Source organism: Pezoporus occidentalis, unplaced genomic scaffold (assembly GCF_034315485.1).
Source record: "Pezoporus occidentalis ecotype Australia unplaced genomic scaffold, CSIRO_AGI_Poc_V1 ctg46, whole genome shotgun sequence".
NCBI lineage: Eukaryota > Metazoa > Chordata > Aves > Psittaciformes > Psittacidae > Pezoporus > Pezoporus occidentalis.
Genome location: NW_026915791.1, coordinates 5012157 through 5033793, shown reverse-complemented (window position 1 = coordinate 5033793; position 21637 = coordinate 5012157). Strand labels below are relative to the sequence as shown.

The window sequence follows — 21637 nt, the reverse complement described above, 5'->3', positions numbered from 1 at the left end:
GTCAGCACCACTGACTTTGACAATATTTTGAGTTCCCATTGAATTGACATTGTGCCTGTGGTGGCAGCTGGATCTTCAGGGGTTTACTGCAAATTATGTGTATGAAGAAGATCCACGTGTTGGCCTTGTCATCCTAAGTGAAAACCGGCCATGAAATTCAGAAACCATGTGGGATTTGGTCAGCAAGTTAAAACAGACAGACTCCTCCCTTGGATTAAAACTGTCAGATGCTTTGCTGTATGTTAGCACATCTTTGTGTTTAAACCACAAGCAGTAGGTGTATCTTTTAATAGCAAAATAAGCCCCACATTTCTATAGCAACCCTCACGGAAGGACCTCAAAGGAGAAAATCACTAAACCTCATCTTTTCCACATACCCTGGGAAACTGGGGAAAAATAGCAGTATTTTTGAAGAGAAACCCCAGATGATATCCCAGGGCAAAACTGAGTAGGACCAGCTCCCAGACCTTGTATCACAACTCCCAGCCCTTGTTGTAGCACCAATGAAGTATACAGTCATGGTCTGGTGTAGTTTTAAAGGTGACGTGTTGGACTGGATTCCTTTGAAGACAGCTTACAGTTTGTTGCCGTTTGCTCTCAGGGCGAGATGATCGTGCAGGATACAAAAGCTAATCTCACAACATGGAACCCCCTCAAAGACCTGATCATCAGGGTGTGTGTGCTGAACACTGCAGGATGCGGGCCCTGGAGTGACCTCTTCCTGCTTGAAGCCCAAGAGGTCATGGGTGAGTGTCCGTTGCCTTCCCTTCTCTTTGGGGAAGAAAGGCAGAAGTGCTGGGACTGCTGGTTCTCTCTGACTCTTCTCTCTTCAGTGCTTTCAGCTGACTGAGCCACGTGCCTTTATAGAGCAGACTTCATCAAGCAGAGTACAAATAAAATCATATTTAAAGAGCTGGTACAAACAAAACAGCTTCTGGCCACTACTGAGTCTTCTTTAACAGGATTTGCTGTGTTTAGTGCAGAACCTGGCAATAGGAGACACAACAGAAAAGGTGCAAAGGAAAGTCTGAAATCCTTCATTTAGGCTTAAGCCACACACATTTATAAGAGTAAATGTGACAAAAACTCTAACATAGTTCCTCTTCTTTGATTTAATTTGAAGCCATTCCTGACTAGTTTCAGTTGAGCCTGATTTAAACCATGGCCACATGGGGGTTTGTAATGTTTTTACTGAATGTGTTCATACTAAACCAGTTCAGCTCTCTCCCTGGAAAAGCTGAGCTACTGGCAGAAGAGAGAGGTGATGGTACAGAAGCTGTATCATGCAATCTGGACCAGGTGGAAGGGTTTGTTGGGAGCAAAGAACAAGTCATGCATGTGTAGTGTGCATTCCTAGTGATAAAGGGTAGTGAGGCTCATCTGTGCTGGTTTTCTTGCTGCTTGGATTTCACAGTGAATGGGAAGTGGGGGGAATCAGGCTATAGTGAAGGGCAGGATGTCCTATGGGGAGATGAGTAGAAGGGAAAAAAGAATGAAAGACACTGTAAAACAACTAGGGGGAAGACATTCCAAATGAAAATATGGATTGGTGATAAGTCAGTGAGGTGCCAACATGCAAAAACCCCATAGTCTCCTGATGTTTTGTTCCCAGCACCTGTGGCAGGATGAGAGAGCAGTCTCTCATATCTGATGCTGACCCTCCTGCTGCTGCTTTCTTCCCATTCCACATGTCTTTTGAGGAATCACATGGACAATGATCCCTCCACACTTAGGGATGGTAGTGGAAACACGGAGTAGGGTTCTGAGGCCAGCAGGACGTGGGGAATAGGGACAGGGTAGCAGGAGAGAACTGTAGCCTTATTTGCAGTAGTGTATCTAATCCTAGTTTTAATGTGCACATTACTCAGGCCCTTTGGCAACCGGGTTCCTGTGATGAAGTCAGCACTGGTGGCTATGTGTAAGCACATACTCACTGTGGGATCAAAGCCCTCACATTATTTAAAGGAGAATGAAGGGTGCAGAGGTCCAGAGCTGACTCTACGAGAGGCTGGGCATTGGCTCCATCAATTTTTTTCCTCCTGCTTTTTGCTCAGTTATTTTCTGTGGTACCCAAATACAGAGAAAAGTACCTGAAAGGACTAGAATATCCCTTTGGAAACTGGCCAGCACTGCTAGAAGCACCAGGGAATATATAGCATTTTACATGGAGCTGGAATGGGATAAACCTGAAAGCTCAATATGTTTTCTTGGTTTTATATACAAACCACTTCAAAGAAAGTAGCATAAGGAGTGATGCTTGTTTTGGCCAAATGCTGGAAGTACACGTATATTTCTTCACACACATAACAGGCTGGAAATAAAGGTTCACTGTGGAAACACTGACAAGCCTTAAACATCAGAGCTGCAGAAAGGCTGCAGTTTTGTTTCAGGCCTAGTAGAAAATATAAGTTGCTTTCTTTCCCAAAATAGCAAACTGGCACTGGTTGCTTTCTGTGAGAAATGCCAGGGGTGGTTTCTGACTGGCTCCTAGTGCGGCAGTGAGGATGACTAAGCTTGTATAAACTTTAAATCATATTTCTCATCACAGCAAAGGCAGTCAGAGCACCACCCAGCTTATGCAGAGATCTTGTGCACCATTAACAAAGATGACTTTAATATTTCCAGTAGAAACATCATTGCAGAGAGGAACAGAATGGGCTAATAGCTTTCTCCAGTCTGTAATCTTCACGACTGTATGCAGGAGAAGACTCTTGGGTTACACTCTTTGTACACCTTTGTGATGTAAAACCTGCTACAGAAATAAAGGGGGTTCTCTCATCATCAAAGGGTTCCTAAATACTCAAGCTCATCTAATACTGTCTTCTCTCTGCCTTGTGCAGCCTTAAGGCATATGCCTGTTGGAAAATAGGGATGCAGGAGATGGGAAGGAGACAGAGCTGGGGGAGGAAAGGCAGCTCAATCTTTACTTGGGCTGCAGCTATCTTCTCTATCTCAGTGGCACTAGTGGGAAGCAATGATCTGTGGGGCAGAGGAGAAGCAGTGAATTTCAGCATTTATTTCTACTTCTGACACATTTGCTATGAACTGTGGGATGGGCTCCTGATTCCTACAGTTCAGAAACAGGGAGAATAACTTAGTTTTGTGTTTGTTTTGTTTTCATCCAGCCTCCTTTTGGAGGTGACCTAAATCTCTGCTCTCTCCCCAGGCCAGCTAGCAGAGAGAGACTAGAAAATAGGCTGAGAAAGGTTTGTCTCACCACAGGGGGAGGGAAACCTCATGGTTTCAGAGAAGACATTTTACATCAGTGTTGTTAGTTGTTTCTGCCCTGATTGTTTGGCAGGAACAGCCCAAACGATTGGTTTGGGGATCGTGGAGAGGGTTGGAGTTACCTTTCATAGCATTTTATTCCACTTCTGTTTCTGATCCCTCTCCCTCCTCATAAGCAGCCTTGAAGGCTGGGGTCAAAAGGTGCAGCAAGAGGGAGTAAGTATCATGAAACTCAGAGCTTATAAAGCTCTGTGAGTCACTGATAAGATGCTAGAAAATAGGTGCTAAAGCTCTGGTAATTTGTCTCAAGTGGAGAAGTACCAGTTCTGCTTCTTCAGTGGTCCAGAATTCTGTTTCCTTAAGCTCTACCTGTGAATTAGACTAACACTGCTTCTAAAAAACTTGGGTGATAAGGCTTTACAATGTTACTAGCAATTAAGCCTTAGAAGCCTTTTGCTTGCCAGGACTCTGCCAGTAGGGATGTCTGACTCCTTTTCGCATACATCATTCAAATCTCAGCCCATTAACCTAACATCTGTTTTAAGGGCAGATTTGCTTACACTCTGACATATAACAGAAAAGGATTACATACATTGTCAAAGTTGGTTCTTGCTTAGCTCAGGTTTTACCAGAGCACAGTCAACTGCTGAAGGTGAGCACGGGAGCATGAAGATGAAGGAAGGGTTTAAGGACCTGTTACCTGTTTGGAGATACGAAGACTATACTAGATTTTAATAAACCCATACAAATTACCATTTAATATTTAGTAATTGTATTTGGAGAAGAAATCTCTTGGGGAATTGGATTGATTTCTCTGTTGTTTGCCAAGCATAGATAATATTCTTTTATTCATAACCATTTGCTTATCTTCCTCTCCTGGCAGCTTACTCAGATTGGCAGCATCTCCATTTCTTCTGTAGACAGTTGTAGTCAAAATCATACGTATCCTGGGAGCAAATATTAGACCAGAACTGGAACCTGCATGCTGGCTAACTTATTTCTTGCCTTGCATGGCACCTTTTAAAATGCACCTTTTCTTTGGTAGAGACGCATTGAGAAGTTGCAACCAACCAACCAATAACATTGGGAAGTTACAGCCAATACCAGTCCCATGGCGTGCCCTTCTTTGTGGGAGGGGAAGTGCAAATATTTTCACTGGATTGCAGTTGTCTTTCTCTATTGTCTTTCAAAGTGTTATCTGGTTGGCATTCAGGCAGTACTGAGTAGCCTGGTCAAGGTCCTGCTGCCTGCCTCAAACAGGACGAGGTGAAACCTGCGCACAAAATGCTCCTATTAAGCAGCCTTTTTTGCTGTGAGAGTCCAGTTTCAAGTGCCCCAGATCATGAGCTCATGTGAAGTAACATAATGTGGAACAGCAAGTGCCTTTTACTTTCTTGAGGCTCACAAGGAAGAACAGATTCTGATAACTGGATGCATCTGCTCTGCCTTTGCTGTGTGAAACAGCTAGTTTTTCTGATGATCGACTGAGTAGCTGTTTATGCCAAATTCCAGTGTACAATAACCCACTGTGTACACCAGACCCAGCAGCATGGCTTTTCCATTGAAAAGCAAATAGGAGAAATGTCCCAGTATGGTCTGTTTACTATTGACAGTCTTCTGTGTCCTGACTGGTGTTTTCTCCATCATCTAGGTGGCCAGAGACAACCTCCTTATGGAACGTCCTGGGTCCCTGTGGCGTTGGGCATTCTCACAGCTCTGGTCACGGCTGTTGCGCTGGCTCTTATTCTCCTTAGGAAAAGAAGAAAGGAAACTCGATTTGGGTAAGGGAGGTTCTTGTGTTGGTTAGACAGAACACTGAAAATACAGTAGAAAAAATGTTATATCAATAGCTAGGCTTTAATAGAATATGGAAATATAAACTAGATAAACATAACTCTGTAAGCTCTTAGCATTGTTGCTTAAGAGACTCTAAGAGAAAAGACCCACAGATGAATCATTTTCTGTGTTCTATGGGGCTGGGCCCTTTATCCCATGCCAATTTTCAGGCTAGCAGCTTCTTGTAACTTCCTGACTGCCCAGAGCTCACTGGATCCCCAGAAGTCTCCTTTCCATCACCTCTGACACTTGGCTGTGGGTTGCTCACTGCTGCAAGCAAGGTTCCTGTTCTTTTCGGGGTCTCACAAACCTCTCACAGCAGCATCTCTGTTTATGAGTCTCTTGCAACCTGCCCCAACCTGGGCACTTAGGATAAGTGATTCCCCTCTTTCTAAGGGCTCTCACCTCCTCTAAGTTCATCAACAAGGCAGCATAAACCCATCATTCCTCCTCTTTGGCTCTTTAGCAAAACAAGCTGTAATGTTCATATGGCAAGGGATAAGAAATCATCTGTACTGTTCAAGACACCCTTTTAGAAGTGAATGGCCCTGTAAGTAACCATGGTCCTTGTGTGTCTTTTCTGCCTTCTAGCCATGCCTTTGGCAGTGTGGTTGGCAGAGGGGATCCAGCAGTCCATTTCAGAGCTGCCAGGTCTTTCAACAGGGAAGGTCCAGAGCTCATTGAAGCAACATGTAAGTAAAATGACGTGAGTGATTCTGCTTGAGAAACTGTGTTCATGCATGTACTATACTGTCTCTGTTTTCCCTGACACTGATGGTTTTGGACCAAGAACATGTGATCAATTTACACAAGGAGGTTTAGACAGTGTGGGTGGCAGAGGTGAAAGGCCAGAATTACTGTTGCCATACCAATTACAGAGCACTTGCTAATTACAGATACAGTCATTGGGTATATTAGTGGGAGGCATAAATTCACCACTCCCCTGCCCCAGTTTCACACTACTGTGACTCCTTCTACTGTAATATTATGCAACAGTGAGATAAATATGGCTCAACAATAACAGCATGCTTTAAACTCAGTGCTGAGCTGTGCTACAAGCATGAACCAGTTAATCAGTCTTGGAACACCAGGAATTCATAACTTCTCAAACAGGAGACTGAATCCCAGGAATGGCCAGAGTTAAGGTGATCCATTTCTGTCTCTATGTTCAGTAATGCCGTGGCTCCCCGTAGCTGCGTTGCATGCCTGGGTTACAATGATGAAGTTCACTTCTCTGGGTTTAGAGGCCCCTCCATTAAATCTAGTGACCATAAACTGTTGGACATTGTGTTATCCTCTCAGCCAGGTACTGTGAGACTTGTACTTAAAATAGTCTGAGAGACAATCATTGAAAACTGGTGCAGCTCCATCAGCTTAAATGAAGCTGTGTGAACCAGTGTCTATCAATGTCCTTTCTCACTGGATTTTGTCTTCTCAGGGTTACTTACAGTACTTCTGTATTCCTGTTGCCCTTGGTGTGTTCAAGGATGGTGTTATCACAGTCCTCCCTGTTCAGTACTGTTGGTGAGGCTAGAGGACATGGACAGGAGCTCTGTCTTTTTCGTTTTCATGCTTACAGTATAGAAATCAGATCGGAGATGGAGATTAGAACAGGCGATTCTTGATGTTGTGAGAGAACATTCAAGTATCCCTTATTTGACTCTTCCTTTGCTTTTTTCCAGTGGAGAGTGTAGGGATCAGTGATGAGCTGAAGACGAAACTCAAAGATGTTCTAATCCAGGAACAGCAGTTCACCTTGGGAAGAATGTTGGGCAAGGGTAAGAACCAAAAATGAACAAGTCTTCACATTGGAAGTCCCACATGTGTTACCTTTACTGTTGAGCAGGGATAAGCGGTTATAAGCAGCTTGTTTTATGTCCCTCTGCTTGTAGATGTCAGTTTAAATGGAACTTTCCCTTCCACAGAGATAAAACCTTTCAAAGGTTTAGCGTAACTAAGAGGATATTGGCTAAGCCATTCCTATAATACGGCTCTACGGAGTCATGAACTGTAGTCTGTGCTCAGCTTTCCAAAGTACTATTGATTCACTGGTGTGTGAATCTCAGAGATTTAAACAAAGGGATATTCAATTAAACTTCTGCTCTTTCTAGTAACAAAGTGGTGCTACAGAATTCCTTCCACTTAAGTGAGCATGCATCAAGTATTAAATGGGCTGAGACAATACAGAGACAGAGGTGATCTACCTCAAACACTCCAACCTCTCATAAAGTATGTTGATTCAGCTATTCTCAATACCTGGGGTGGTTTGACTGTAGATTTTAGTTTGGGCTCTTAGAGAGGCCCCTTTGGAACATTTATCCTCATTAGTTCAGGTCCTTAGGAGCATTTCTGACTGTGGGTGTCCATCTGAATGTCCCGCACAGGTGCTTCATCCATTTCCTTGAGGTTTTCAGCTCAGGAGGGATGGGCAGAGTAAAGGTGGGGATGCTTCTCATTCTGCTTTAGCTAAAAGATTTGCTGAGAAACCCTGTGAGGAAAGATGGTTTTGAATTTAGATTTCCCAAATGGCAGGCAGGCCAGTGTGATAACTGTTGTATCATCCTTCCCTGTTTCTCAGTCTGAAGGCAATCTCTGGAAATAAGTGAAAACATGTAATGGTAAAGCCGGTAACTAAGATGGGAGCATAAGTCAGGGGTTATAAGCAAAAGGAAGCTAAAGTGTTTGGCTTTCTTCTTCTTTATAAGCAGTTTCATTGCAGTTTTCTTTGACCCTTTCCCACTGAGAGCATTCTTTTGCTCCATCCCTCCTAGAACAAATGCGTTTCTTTCAGAGCAGGAAGATGACCTTCCTGCAGAAGTGGTCTCGGAGGGCTTAACAATGCTAAGTAATCAAACAGCTGTTTCATCTGTGTTAGCTTTTGGCCAGTTTCTGGGATCCTGCTTCAACCCTTCTGGGTTCTGGGCTGTCCCCATGACAGGTAGCTGGAAATTGGCTGCAGTGAGGCCCCTGGGATGGCCTTGGTGGGAGGCTGCAGCTGGCAGGATCTGGTCTGTGTTGTCAGCCCTGTTCCCTCAATCCCACGCTTAGCATACAGGTTCTAATATAGCATAGCTGCATTGCCTTGGGCTCTGCTGACTCTACAGCTGAGAAACAGCTCCATAATACAGAAGCAGCACAGAAGAGCCTTCGCTCCTTCCAGTTTTCCTCTTTTGTGGTCAGATCCACTGCTCTTGGTTATTGTGAAATAGGCATGCGCCATGCAGTAGTGAAGGACACTGCTGAAAGGCTAATGGAAAGACAATGCTTTCAGGGTAAGTGTCCCGAGTGCCATGGTTTGCTTCCCTCTTTTCAGTACTAGAGTTCCTCATACTACTGCTTTTTTGGTGGGGTAAGCAGTTACAAAATTAGGAAGAGCAACTCTGGCATCATCCATCTGATACGGGATTGCCTTCTTTCCCTCTTGTTTTCTTCTGTTTTCTGGACTGCTAGCACAGTGACCTCTGTTTACTGGTAGTGATACCTCTTGTAGGTATACATAGGCTGAAAGCTGCTGGTTGGAACTGCAGAATACAAAATGAAGCTGGTAGCTGTGTTTCCTATGGTTATTCAGCTTTGCCAGTGACCCTTGGAGTGACCCTGCTGTGAATCATACTTTCTTTACAAGAAGCTGTTTCCTCATTGCCTGCTCTGGTCACTTCACAGGGGAGTTTGGATCAGTTCGAGAGGCACTGCTGAAGCTAGATGATGGCTCTTTCCAGAAAGTGGCAGTGAAGATGCTGAAAGGTTAGTGGGAGCAGAGCTACCTGAAGTACTTAAGAGAAGAGAGCTTGGAAGGATTAAATGCTATCTGTCCTATCCTCCAGGAAACATCCCCCAATGCTCTTTACTCCTCTCTGAGCTTCCCACTCAACCACTCTACCCATGTTGTCTTCTATCCCTTTCATGTCAGTCTTGTAGCAGAAGCTTTTCAGAGAATGACCTATACCACCTTAGTTGCTTGTATGGCACCTAGCATGTGGTGAGTGCAACCGAAACCAAATCATAGCTACAGCTTCTGTGCATAGAGAATCTTGTTTAGTTGCTTGATTCAACACAACACTACATCACATGGCATAGACAGCTCAGAGAGGTCTGCTTTGCCCCATTAATTCAGCAGTGAAAGACAGCATTCCTCCAAGCATATATCCTAGAATAAACAGAAGAGTGTTTGGGCTGAATGCAGTGACAGGCTAACTCATCTTAGTCAAGCATATTTGAATAAATAGTCTAACTCCCTTCTGATTTGTCATTTGTTGCATGTACACAACTAACACGTTCATCAGGCAGAAGTCTAACAAGAAAAGCAATTAATAGACAGGTATAAGTCAAAGCAAGTATGTGTATATATGTATGTGTATATATATTAACCTATGTTATTTCACCCCTGTTGCCTGTAAAGCAGAAATGAACTGTGGCTGACTTAAAGCAGAGTCATACTCACTTATCTCTGGAGCTGAGTTTGGCTGCCACAGAATACCAGCTTATACTGAATATCCTAGTACCACATTAGTGTAAGTTGCATCACCAGTTTCAACAGTGATTCTAATCAGTTTGCGAGCTTTTGTGTAGTCACACTGTCTACCTTCAGGCATGTAACTTGGAAAATGTCACCCTCCAGGAGCACCTTCCTCCTCCATTGACTGTCAAAAGGGAATCTACCTTTCTCTTCTTAATCATATTTAAATTACTTGCCTAAAGCAGATAATGTGAATACTCCCCTACAGATCTGAGTGTGATCTTGCAGCAGGACTGGAGGATTCCTGCTAAATTCAACAGCAGCAGTGGGCGAAGTAGTCCACTGAGTTAATTCTTTATTATAGTGATATAATTCCGTAAATCTGGAGCAATAGCAGTGAGAAATAATTTACTGCAGCTTTATGCTGATGTATGTCACTGCTGAATTAGGTCCAAGCTCTCCAGCAGTGTGGGATTTTAAATCTTAGCTCTAGCACTTCAGAAGACTCAGTCGTGCTAAGAGACATAAAAGCATAGATCTTTCATGCCATCCTTATGAGAGATGAGCTGGGGTCTGCCGTGCCAGCCAGGGGCTCCAGGCCATCTCCTCAGTTTCAACAGTCTCTTTTATTTTCTATGATGTCTCCCTCACATTGCAGTTTAAGTTCTTTTAGCTAATTAGTTTCTTACATCTTTAACCCACACATGCTCTGCATGGCTTCCAAGGGAAGCTGTCCCTGAGAAAAGAGCTTCTAATCAGCAGGTCCTTATTCTGCTAAGAACCAGTTTACCAGATGTCTCTGGTGTGTGCTTACCACTCCCATCCCAGGAGAAAGTGTCAGGCTCTGCTTTGTTGTAAACGGGCTCATCCAGCTGTAGGTCTGAGAGGATGAGCTGTGCCACAAAGAACAAGCCTCTGATAATCATTATGTGTAAAGTCCCTCGGAGCCATCCACAAAGGAAGCAAACTTACAGTGACTTTCTTCCCAGCGGATATCTTCACCTCGACTGACATTGAGGAGTTCCTGCGAGAGGCTGCCTGTATGAAGGAGTTTGACCACCCCCATGTCACTAAACTGATCGGTAAGGAGGCACTGCTGCTTGTGCCACAGAGCACCTCCTCTTCCTTCACAGTCCCACACAGCCTCACACACTCACCCTCACTGCTGTACAACAGCAGTGCTAGTGCAGCCGTCTCTGTGCTGCCTGGAGTCCTGCATGCACCAGCACTCTTCCTGGGCCCAGAGGGAGTTGGAGTGTGTGTAAGTGCTCACGACGCTTGCCCTCATACACCAGTAGTAAGCATCTCTTCAGCTATTTCTTTGATCTTGCAAGCATTACCTGGGCTGGCTGAGGTGTGTCCAAACTGCTGTGAATTGTGGACAGATGGGTTGGTAGACATATAGAGTGAATGGAGATTGTGTGTTCCAAAGTAAGGGACCAAGACATCTGTTTGTGGGTGGGCACTGTGGAATAGACAATATACAGAATGTGGAGATTGCTCTGCAGAGACTGAGGTTTGGGGCTGGCTGGTCTGGAGTGATCCTAGAAACACTTATAGCTGGTCCTGCTGGGAGAGCAGAGAGGCAGTGCTGCCTCTGTAAAACAGGGTTAGAGGTATCTTAACACCTCCTGGCATGAAGCCATGCAGAGAAGCTTGGAGCATGGAACCCACGCACCAAAACTGTGCATTTTCCTCCGGATTTCTAGGAGAAAAGGCACAGCAGCCTGTGAGATCCCCCTTAAGACTGATGTGTTTGCTAAAACCCCTTTGCTATGTGTGTCCTGATTAGGAGTGAGTCTGCGGAGCCGTCCCAAGGGCCGTCTCCCAATTCCCATGGTGATCCTGCCCTTCATGAAGCATGGGGACCTTCATGCTTTTCTGCTGATGTCACGGATTGGGGAAAACCCTTTTGTAAGTGTTTTACTTTAGAATTCCTTCTGGGAGGGTATGGATTTTCAGAGAATCTGCTCGGATCTGTTCAGGGTTGGTCCCCCCAAGGCATTGGCATTTGGCTGGATTTTAATAGCAGAGAAAGCTGTGAGATGCGATGTTGCAGTATTTCATTCCATGCATGTTGAGGACCAACTCTTCCATTCCATCCCCTCCCTGTTTCCCCCATCCCTGCTCAGTCAGCCAGCAGAAAACCTTGCAGTTTTGCCATACATGCTTGCAATTTTCCAGGAAGAGAACTTCAACTGTTCTTTCTTTCAGAACTTGCCTGTTCAGACACTGCTCAAGTTCATGATTGATATTGCCAGCGGGATGGAGTACTTGAGCTCAAAAAACTTCATACACAGGGACCTTGCAGCTCGGAACTGCATGTAAGTGATCCGCGTAAGGACCAGAGTGGGTGGGAGAGGGATGGGAAGCCTTTTGTGTGACAGAAGTGGAGGCGGGTCCCATCCAAGGATGGTGGTCCTTGCATTTAAGTGACCATGGGCATAGGGGAGCCATGGCCATGGGGGTAGGGGTGTGTGTGGGCAGTGCTGGGAGCACAGAGTGATCCCTGCAGTCCCACTGAGCTTCCAAGTAGACCCTATTTATAAGGAACTTTGCCATCATGTTCTGCACATACAGTTTCATAGAGTTGCACAATTGTCACTAGTCACTCAAATGACTGTGTCAGCATGGGCTATTTGTTCCACAATATAATGTAGCCAAGAGGAGAGAAGGGGTTTGGGTGTGTTAGGAGAAAGGGACTTTCACTGTAGCCTGGAGTCTGTATTTCTTGTATCTATTTTGAGACTTGATTATCACAATATAAGAAATGTAGCATTTCCCTGAAAGCCTGTGGAGAATGCCTTTAGAAATAATTGCAGGGTGAATACACTGTATGATCCCACATTGCTGTTCTTGTCCCCAAACTGCCTTGCCTGCTTCGAAGGGAAGAAAAGTCCTTTTCTTATCCTTTGCACTCTGCTTCTCCTCTGAGAACAGAGTAAAGAACTGTCAAACAGAAATCTGCCTCTGAACAAAACCACGACAACGGGCAAAATCCTCAGTGAGACACAGATTTCCAAAGGCATTTGAATTCCCAGATGCACAGACAGGAGCCTGGTGTTCACAATGAAGAACGACAGGTTAGCCTGCTTTGGCATTTACCAGAAACCAATACTGATTTCCTATTTTCAAACATCTAGAAAATACAGACTTCCTCCAGAGGAAGCTGAATGCCTGTTTCAGCGTATCTTCTGGGGAAAGCAGGGAGTCCTTTATGAGGCCTGGGAGCAGGAAGCCTTTGTGGGCTTTACTTGCACCGTGTGTCTAGGTTTAAGTAGTGACAGAGCAATTTAGACCATTAGCCAGGCCTGGAGACAAGATGTGGCAGATATAGTTTGAGCAGTTGTAGCAGCCAGTCTAGGCAAGCACCCTGTGGTGCTTGATTGCCTATATACAGTGCATGCCTTAGTGACAGCAGTGAGCGCTGCAGGTGTCCTCTGGCAATCCTGGATACTATAGAAAGTACCTTTGCATAACAGAGTAGACCATCTGAACATAGCCATTTCCTTGCCTCCTTAGTCCTCATTATCTCCCTGTTAGTCCCAAGGAACTGATTTGAGGCCACTAAACTATTTCACATTGGTCATCAAGTAGGTGAAGTCGTTATCCTTCTGGGTAACACTTGGTGATCTGTATACCTCAGTTCCCTGGACATAACAGGGCTCTGTGTTTCGCCTAAATGCTTTCCTCAGTGATGGAAACTTTCCCTTAGGTTGGATGAGAACATGAACGTGAGTGTTGCAGACTTTGGGCTTTCTAAGAAGATCTACAGCGGAGACTACTACCGCCAGGGCTGTGCCTCCAAGCTGCCAGTGAAGTGGCTTGCTCTGGAAAGCCTGGCAGACAATCTGTACACAACACACAGCGATGTGGTGAGTTTTGCTCTGGTGCGTTTGGGAATCACTTGTATTCCTGCTGAAGTGGAGGAATCCTTCTGTGTTCATTGAAGGTGGAAAAGGCCCTGGTGACGGGAAGGGGAGTTTGCCTTGTGTTTGAGGAACAGTGCGCTGTCAGAACTCAAGACTAAAAATACATGCAAGTGGTTTATGGCAGAAGTCATGAACCTTTTTCCTCTTGTTCTTTGGTCCTTCATTTTTCAGTGCTTATCCCCATGCTCTCATTCACGTTTCTCCATCTCCTTTTCCTCTCTCTTTATGCAGTCTCTTTCTTACTCTTATTCCTTTTCCTTTCTCTTCTGCGTGAAAATTTGAAGGTGACATTTGCAATGCCTTAACCCACACACTCATGTGCAAGTGCAGCAAAGGTGCACTCTATCCTACAGAAGGTATTGGTGGAAGTTCATAGACTGCGAATATATCAGTGATTAGACATCCCCCTATAACTTCACCCCAAGGAGTGAGGCTGAACCCATTCATCTGGAATTTTTGCTTCCTTTCCCTTTTTTTCATTTGGGGTTGTGTTTGTTTGGTTTTGGGTTTTAGTTCTGATCCCTTCTCCCCTCTTCCTTGCTGCCTTTTGGTCCGGCTTCACACTAGTTTTGTCCTTTAGGCCTATGGACTTGCCTTCCCAGTTATCCCTGTCACAGTGTCTCTGAAGAGCTCACCAAGAGTACCTTGTAACTTGGCTGCTCTGTTGCCCAGTGATTTCTGCAACCACTGTGGACAGTGTTAAGTGACTGGTGATTGCTAGCTCAGCCAGTTCACCGTAGACACCGCACAGGCCTTTGCTTATGAAAATAATCATTCTTTTGCACCTAGAAAACCTCGTGACTTAGTTTAGATGTACAACTGTTGCAGTGTAGAGGACAAATGAACATGAGCCATATGTGGTTTGTTCCTTGACCTGCTTATTGCCTAAACTGCTTTCATTTGTGCCTGTACACTTCCAGTAACTCAGAATCTGGCTCAATGAATTAAACTGACCTGTGAGCCCCAGACCAGATCTTCTTACAGCTGGGAACCATTTAAGAACCATGAGATGCTTGGGAGAGGTCTGCAGGTGGAAGACTGCAGTAACTCCCAAATCTTCCTGTGCTCCACTGCAGGATAGGGCCAGGCAGAGCCTTCAGCTGTCTCCCAACATGATGTGTCGTTTCTTTGTTTTCTAGCTAGAGATAGTCCTTGCATCACTGCTGCTCACATAACATTACCCCAGGCTGGGAGGGTTGGCACAGCCTGAGCACACTGAAGCGTCAGCCCAGCGAGCCAGGGACTGTCTGTTCACTTGTTCTGTGTGCTGTTCCCTTGCAGTGGGCGTTCGGGGTGACCATGTGGGAGATCGTGACCCGAGGGCAAACCCCTTATGCTGGCATTGAGAATGCAGAAATCTACAACTACCTCATCAGCGGGAACAGGCTCAAGCAGCCGCCGGAGTGCCTGGAAGATGTGTGAGTACTTCCTTGCCCTGATGACATATGATTCCTTGAGAAGCTTGGCTCCCTGGAAGGAAACAGGGGCAGCTGGCTGGGATGCTGATCTGAATCCATCCCCTTTCCAGTACACAGAGGCATTCACTAGAAAGTCTCTGGGTTAGCTACCAGATACTCTCTGCTGGCAGAGCTCCCTGGAACCTGTGGTAGCTGCACAAGCAGCTAACTTGGCTCAAGGGTTTGAACAGTGTCAACATAAGCAGCTCTTGGCTTTGTGGGAACTGTAAGTGTGTTTCCAGAAACGCATTGCTCCCTACCTTCTCAGGCCAGTATCTGAGAAAGGAGATGAGTTCACAGCACACTCTGAAGGCTGAATAGAAGAGCAATCTAGCAAGATGACAAGGAAACTGGATTGCAGAGGCAGTGGCCTCATGGACAACATGCAATCCTCTTTCCTTCCTCTTCCCTCCTGCTCTGATATTAGGTGGATTATTTCATGCAGTTTCCTTTCTCCTGCATTTTTCCACATAGGGAATAATCTCTACTCTTGCCATTAAAGCTGTACACTTTCATCTTCTCAGCAGTTCATTTTAACTCCTCCTTATTTTTAAATGAAAACATTGTTACACCACTGCTTAAATACGTTAAGTATCTGCAGCTTGACTGCTGTCAGTAGCTTTGGTTGCAAATTGCGGAGCTTATGGCCATAGGATGTTATAGATGCCAAAAGGAGAGGAGAGGTTAAAAAGCCTGACAGGCATTGAAGGAAAATCCATCAAAGACTACTGAAAATGTACAGCCTTCATTTTGAGAGGCCCTTGAGCTACAGGTTACTGAGACCTGAGAGAATATACCAGAAAGATCTCACTATAGTGTTCACACTCGGGTTATGTGCTTTCTCTGAGTGTATGATACTGGCCCCTGTCAGAGGCAGGGTACTGGGACAAATGGACTGTTTGTCTTGATTTATTACAGCCAGTGGTTTTCTGCCTTTTTTTCAAATGAATTTCTGCTGTTTGCCAGTGAGGATAAAAGAAAATAGTGCCACCGAATAGCAAGTTTTCATGTTATCCGGAGCATTTAGAATTATTTCTACTGTTTGTGAGGGATGTAAATCAGGATTAAGATGACTGAACCATAGAAGCTTTCTGTAAAACTAGTGTGAGATCAAACCCAATCTTGTAGAGCTGATAGCAAGCAAGGGACACAGCAAGTAAAATAAAAGCCATCATGAAATGCTTTATTTCCAAGTAAAGGCCATATCAGATTTTTCCCGTTTACAAGTTTAACTGAGGTTCATTTGTGTGCGGTGTTTTTCAGTGCCAGCACTGTGCTTTGTTCCTGCTCCCTGTGGAACTGGCAGCAATAATGCTATAGGAACGCAGCTGCCAGTCTTGTGGGTGATGCACAAAGAGGAGGAGGACAATGGCTCCGGCTGTGCTCCAGCCTAGTGGGCTCCGGAGGAAAGCCAGCCAGTGCAGGGGAGCAGAGCTCCTCACCCCTTGCCCAGCACAGAGCCAGCAACGTTCTATGGAAAGACTTTATCGGGGCCTGTTACAATAGGACAAGGGGTGATGGTTTAAATTAAAGAGGGGATATTCACACTGGGTGTGAGGACGACATTCTTTACAATGAGGGTGGTAAAATCATGGCATGGATTTTACCAGGGGAGCTGGTGGATGCACCATCCTTGGACGTGGTTCTGGGCAGCCTGAGCTAGTTGAAGATGTCCCTGCTCATTTCATGGGAGTTGGACTAGATGACTTTTGAAGGTCCCTTCCAAACCAAAGCATTTTATGGTTCTATAGTTCTATCTCATCACACTGGCCCTCAGGCAACCAGAGCTGAGGTGATGGGTGTTTAACCGCAGGAGAAATGCTGCAGGACAGAAGCTAAGGCTGCTAACATCACTGAACACATCTGCATCGGCATGGTGCCTTTATAGTAGAAAGGCCATTTCAGCACCCCTCTTCCAGCAGTGAAGCTGTGGTCTGTTCCTCCACAGCCCTCCACTGTGCCTTTTTCCAGTCTCACTGTCAACCTGTTGGGAAGCAACACTGGCACTGGGAGCACTGAGCTAACACGATGTGAAAAATAATACTCTGGAAATAACTCGCACCTCCCACAGTTGGATCCCTGTTTTGTTTCTTCCTGTGTTTCATTTGCTTTTGAGCTACAGTTTGGAGGGATGGATTCAGCCACAGCAGAGATTCTTCAGGATGGGGGTTTTGTGAATAAATTCAAAAGCTATTGCCAAATGGTGTCACACTCATGGTCCTCTTCTAGCTCTCCTCCAGAGATGGTAGAATGGGGTTTTATCAAGAAGCTCAGCATCCTTTGGCAGGGCTTTGGGGTTTTTTGTTACTGTCTAAATAATAATTTTGACCAAAATGAGAATGGGAAGGAACAAAGAATTATGTGCTGTCACCTGTGCAAGGCCAAAGAAGATAGGGTTGGGGAAAGTGTCTGTGTTTCTAAAGATGAACTTTGCAGCACCCCTGTTCGGAGGTGCAGGGGTGGCTGCTCTGCTTCTCACTGCTCTTGTTGCCTTCTATTTTGCAGCTATGATCTCATGTGCAGATGTTGGCATCCTGAGCCCAAGCTACGCCCCAGCTTTGGAGTGCTCCGGTCCCAGCTGGAAATGATTCGGGGGAGGATGTCCATACTCTCCTCCAGTCAAGATCCTCTCTATGTCAATATTGGGAAGGACAAAGAGGTGTCTGCAAGTGACCCTGCCCTGCATGCCTCCTTTGGGAACACGGACGGTGAAGAGACCATTGCTGGGGCAGCTGCTGCTGTCACAAGTGACTATCGCTACATCATGAGCCCCTTGTGCCTTGGAGATGATGCCGAGGGTGAAAGGCATCCAGATGGGCAGGAAGGGGAGGACAAAAGCCTTCTGTATGAGCTGGAGACAGAGGGAGAGAAAAGTTGTTAGCCTGTACATAGCAGTGACACTGCTTCCCTGTGACGGGATGTGGTGCTGTGTTACCTGGGGCTCTGATGCCAGATCTGGAATGGCTTTGAACAGCAGTGGCCAGAGCTCTTGGGCAGCTTCTGTAGCTTTCACCCCCTGTGTGGGCTGCAGTGGTGGATGGCACGGAAGGACCGAAATCCCAACAGCACCTTGGATTTGGGGGAGGAGGGCGGTAGGGTTGCAGGTTAATTGCATCCCACTGGAAGGAGCTCAAAGCTAAGGTGGGCAGAGTGTGTGCTCTGCTCCTCACTGACTGCTGGATCAGAGCTGAGTACGCCTTCTGTTCAGTCCGTGCTCGCTCTTGTGTAGATGTTGTCTTCGATCCTGGCTGCGTGACTTTGGGACTGGTACCTCTGAAAACACTAATGGGTATTTACACTCATTCAGGACAAGAGGGCAGAATTCCCCTTGCGTTCACTCAGCAGTACTGCCGAGACCTGTACTGCCGAGACTTGTTGCCTACCTCAGTGGTTCTCAAACTGATCTGCGGATCTGCTTCTACCCCATACCGAATTTGAACATCTGGTTTATTTCATGCAGTGACGGTTGCTGCTCCCTCAGTCTGGGGCTCTTTTAAGAGTTTCAGACACTTTGATGAGCGATGAAATTATAAAAAATGAAAATGCAGCATCCCTCTTCGCCCCACGTACCTCTTTTATGTCTTTCTTTTTCTTCTGTTTGATGCCAATTCAGGCCTGACCAGACTTGCAGCTGGCATTAAAATGGGAAGGGAAGGAAAGCAGCTGGCATGTGTGAGGGCAGAATCCAACTTCAAAGGGATGGAAAGGAAAGGCTGTAGAGAAGACTTAGCAGAATGGGGAAACAGTGCTAATTAATGTTAAGTACTGCCCTCCAGGAGAGGAAGGAGACAGCTCAGATGATGCAGAATGGCAGGATTGCTTTAGGTTAAGCCGGAGCAGGATTCAGCATTTGCTTTTAAATAGGGTTCCTTTAATCTCTATCAGTCCTATGACTTTTTCAAACCAAGTGCTGTAGCTGCTGCAGTAAAGCTGTGAAATCGGTGTTGGGAAGGTGTGTGAGCCGGAGGGAAGGGACCAATGGGGAGATCTCTTTTTGAAGAGAGAGTCCTCTTGATGAAAAAGCTTGAGAACCACTGGCCTTCCTGTTTAGGAGGTCTTCTGGCAGGCTGTAAAAGTCACATCAGAACATAAACTAGTATCACTGCAGCCTTCCAGACAGGGCAAAATGAATGGTTTTGCTCTCCGCGTTTGGTTTTGTTTTCCAATCAGCATGTCTGACTCACTATAACTGCAAATGCTTGTGTGGTTTTTAATAATTTAATATTTTACTGTAAATCAGCATTTGTTTTGTGCAGTGGTTCCCAGCAAGGCAGCGCAGTTACATCTTACTCTACTTATCCAAAATATTTGCTAGATCTTCATTTCTTTTCTTTCCAGTGCGCTGAAAACTCAGCAGTATCACAAGACTTGGGATTCCACATTGCTCCTCCTCAGAAACAAATACCACAAATGTCATCATTTGCTGAGCTGGCAAAGATGGGACCAATAAGTCTAATGAGACTGCAGACTTGGTATCAGAACCCTCCACCCTTTGATGTCCAGTATTTGCTTATTGTAAATTTTGGGGCTAACTACAAAATTCAGGTCCAGTTTCAGCCCTTAGTGAGAACACTTCCTAGGGAAGGGAAATTTCAGCTGGGGGCTTGGGCATGGGGCCTTTCTGTAAAGTTTCCTACTGACCAGCAATGTCCTACAGATGTCTCCAGAAGTTCAGTGCGGTTTCTAAGCTGGAGATACAAACTGCACCATCTTATGCCCCAGGCAGCACAGGGTTTTCTCTTCATTTAGGTGGAATGGTGTAAATGCGGGTGAGAAGATAACACCTAACAAAGGGTAACAGAAACCTGTGCGGTGCAGGTTACGGCAAGGGCAGAAGGTTATGCTCCCTGCAGCTGCCTGGGGAGTGCAGATGTACATAGAGACTCTAACTTTGGGAAGCATGTCTTTAGTTTTTATGCATTTTTTAATAATAAAACATGTACTGTGTCTGAGTCCCAGCCTCTTACCTGTGGCAGAGTTTGCGGAGTTCAGTTAATGGGTGGGAGCACAGTGAATCTGACAGCCCCAGCTGAAAACCATCACCAAGCACAATGAAGTTACTTCTTGGAGGCAGAGAACATGTTTGGCCTCTGCAGATGGCAGTTACTCTGCATTGCTCCAACCTTGAGACTGTGAAGGCTGAAATGTGATGGGTGTGGACCAGTGGTTCCACAAAGAGGTGGGCTCTGCGGCCACCACTATATAGGGCCCTGGGGAGAAGCCCTTATTGGTATGTGCTGCACCATACCTGGGAATGCAAAGCCTCTGCACCAGTTCCTCCCTGAAGACTGGCCTGCACCTACCAAACCACTGGCAGTGCTCTCTGTGGAGGAGAGGTTTGGAGGCGGTGGGTAAAATTCAGCTGCTGAGTCAAATGTTCCAAGCACAACATAAAAGAGCCCCTGGATTCCCAGCTCAGAGAAGAAAAGGTGTACCTCACGCTTTTATTCATCAGCAAACAGCACGTTGCACGCCCTCTGCCTGCCAGCTCACACAGAGAGGAAGAGTGATGGTAAACGGTACAAGCGCTCACCCCCCATCTGCAATGCAGGAAAAACGACTTCCGAAGCGCAAAGAGGCTGATTTAGTTAATATTTTAAGGTTCCGTTGCCCAGTGATGTCCCTTGGATCCGTTCAGATGATGATTTAATCCTGTCGCACGCAAACCTGGTCAGGTCAGGTACAAATTAGGCTGTGTTGTGCGTGGGAGAAGCAACACAAGAAGAAGAGCCAGTGAGAAAAGAGGTAGGGAAGGAGATTTTAGAATGGGGGCAGCTAGGACGAGCTGGGAAGACAGCAAACAAGGGAGCCGGGAAGCAGAGATGAGGAGTTTTGTATGTGAAATGCCAGAACAGAGGAGGCATTGCCCCAGCTGGGACCAGGCAACAGTCTGAGGTGGGGCCTGGCTTTGTGTTTTGGTGAAGGATACAGCCCTGGTGCTCTGCAGTGTGTTGCTCTTGAATTGTGTAGAGGCTGTACACAGCTGCCCTGGCTCTGTGAGCCTTTAGCCCAACCATTCTGACTTAGGCACCAGCCTGGCACACTGGTTTCCCAGCTAAACCAAATGTTTCCCTCACAACCACCCTTCTTTTCCCTGCTTCAGTACAACAGTGCAGTCCCTCCCATCCTCCCAAGCAGGTGAGCTTTAAGGCCCCTTCTAACCCAAACCATTCTATGTTTCTAACACAGTCTCAAGCCACTCAGGGCAGTTACCAGCTGGGTTATGAGGCAGCGTGACCCCACAGTGCCTAGCATGGTCAGAGCAGAAGCTCACAGCATCATCTGTGTTGTGCAGGGGTAGTTAATGCATAAGGAGAGATGCTCCCATCAGCTCCAGTGCCATGGCTGACAGACAGGCCCTAGACTATGGGCTGCACTGGCAGCTCTGCCTGCAGATACAGGGATGCTCTGGTCTGATCCAATACCTGCACACTGTGGGGAATAGCGTACTCAGGGCTGACAGCTCAGCATGTGCTTGTAGTGAGTGAATATACCTCGGAGCTAATGTACAGCTACCCTGGGACCTGCCTCATTCCTTCCTGACCTGTGCTGCAAGAGAAGTCTTACAGTCTTGCTGTAGTAAACCCCCCCCCTGAAGCCAAATGTAATTAATTTTGAGTAGAAGCTTGAGCCTGGCTGACCGGAGAAAGGAACAATATTTGCACATAGGTATTTTCCTGATTTACATTCGTTTTGCTGACAGTATTCATTCTCCCCTGCTGCTCAAC

The 21637-nt window shown here is 45.9% G+C and overlaps 1 protein-coding gene across 4 annotated transcripts in view; it reads left to right on the top strand.

Moving 5' to 3' along the window:
- The window catches only part of TYRO3 (TYRO3 protein tyrosine kinase), a 41969-nt gene extending 22108 nt beyond the window's left edge, over nucleotides 1-19861 (top strand). For all 4 annotated transcript variants that reach the window (XM_062635740.1, XM_062635742.1, XM_062635741.1 and 1 more), the window contains 11 exons: nucleotides 602-746; nucleotides 4880-5009; nucleotides 5656-5756; nucleotides 6747-6842; nucleotides 8728-8808; nucleotides 10510-10602; nucleotides 11313-11434; nucleotides 11735-11844; nucleotides 13236-13395; nucleotides 14734-14870; nucleotides 17415-19861. In XM_062635740.1, the coding sequence (XP_062491724.1) occupies nucleotides 602-746; nucleotides 4880-5009; nucleotides 5656-5756; nucleotides 6747-6842; nucleotides 8728-8808; nucleotides 10510-10602; nucleotides 11313-11434; nucleotides 11735-11844; nucleotides 13236-13395; nucleotides 14734-14870; nucleotides 17415-17790 (1551 nt within the window). In that variant the 3' untranslated portion in view covers nucleotides 17791-19861. The remainder of the gene's footprint in view (nucleotides 1-601; nucleotides 747-4879; nucleotides 5010-5655; nucleotides 5757-6746; nucleotides 6843-8727; nucleotides 8809-10509; nucleotides 10603-11312; nucleotides 11435-11734; nucleotides 11845-13235; nucleotides 13396-14733; nucleotides 14871-17414) is intronic.
- The last annotated feature ends 1776 nt before the right edge of the window (nucleotides 19862-21637 follow it).